The sequence below is a fragment of the Chlorella variabilis genome (assembly GCF_000147415.1).
Source record: "Chlorella variabilis unplaced genomic scaffold CHLNCscaffold_25, whole genome shotgun sequence".
Taxonomy (NCBI): domain Eukaryota; kingdom Viridiplantae; phylum Chlorophyta; class Trebouxiophyceae; order Chlorellales; family Chlorellaceae; genus Chlorella; species Chlorella variabilis.
In genome coordinates, this window is record NW_005435063.1 from 60,064 (window position 1) to 60,954 (window position 891).

General features: G+C 71.0%; 1 protein-coding gene across 1 annotated transcript in view; it reads left to right on the forward strand.

The window, feature by feature from the left end:
* The window catches only part of CHLNCDRAFT_54732 (hypothetical protein), a gene marked incomplete at both ends in the record, with an annotated part of 4,789 nt that overhangs the window by 2,877 nt on the left and 1,021 nt on the right, over positions 1–891 (forward strand). The window contains 3 exons of the mRNA XM_005843924.1: positions 25–121; positions 401–488; positions 755–847. Of these exons, the coding sequence (XP_005843986.1) occupies positions 25–121; positions 401–488; positions 755–847 (278 nt within the window). The remainder of the gene's footprint in view (positions 1–24; positions 122–400; positions 489–754; positions 848–891) is intronic.

Consider the following 891-nt stretch of genomic DNA (forward strand, 5'->3'; position numbering starts at 1 on the left):
CACCCACCCCCCACCACCACGCAGGCGACGGCACCATGCGCAAGGCCCCCGACATCTGGCGCCGCTGGGGCACCAACAGCGGCAACAACCTGCACACCACCCAGCTGCGCATCACGCTGAGGTGGGGGCGGGGAGCGGGGGGCGGGGGGCGGGGGGCAGGGGCAGGGGCAGGGGCAGGGGGAGCAGCAGCGCTTTGGGAGGCTCCCCAGGCAGCAGCAGCTCCCCAGGCACAGACGATGGCCAGCAGCCCCCCCCACACACAGTGCGGGCCCCTCCCTGCCTGCCACACCACACACCACCAAGCTCTCAGCGCGGCTCCACCCCCTCCTCCGCCCACCGCTGCCGCCCGCACGCCTTGCCGTCCACCGTGTGTTGTTGCGTGTGTGTTGCGTGTGTGCAGGGCGTGCCAGCTGCTGCGCGTGGGCGGCCGCCTGGTCTACTCCACCTGCACCTTCAACCCTGTGGAGGACGAGGCGGTGGTGGCAGAGGTGAGTGGGGCTGCTGCTTTCTTTCGGTTTTGTTTTTATACAATTTTTTTTGTGAATCTGGATGGCGGCCAGACCAGTATGACGGCCAGCCCAGGCCTGGGCCCCCAGCCCTGGGCCCGCGCCTTTGGCTGGATGCGCACACGTGGCCGCCGGCCCCGCGCCCTGCGGCACCCCCCGCCAACCCTGCCCACCCGCCCCGCCTGCCTCCTCCCCAGCGCCCGCAACCCACACCCACACCCCGCCGCCCCGCCCCTGTGCTGCCGCAGGTGCTGCGGCGCACCAAGGGAGCGTTTGAGCTGGTGGATGGGTCGGACCACCTGCCAGGGCTGCGCCGCGTGCCTGGCTTGCAGCGGTGGCGGGTGAAGGACCGTGAGGGCTGGTACGAATCCTGGGAGGAGGGCAA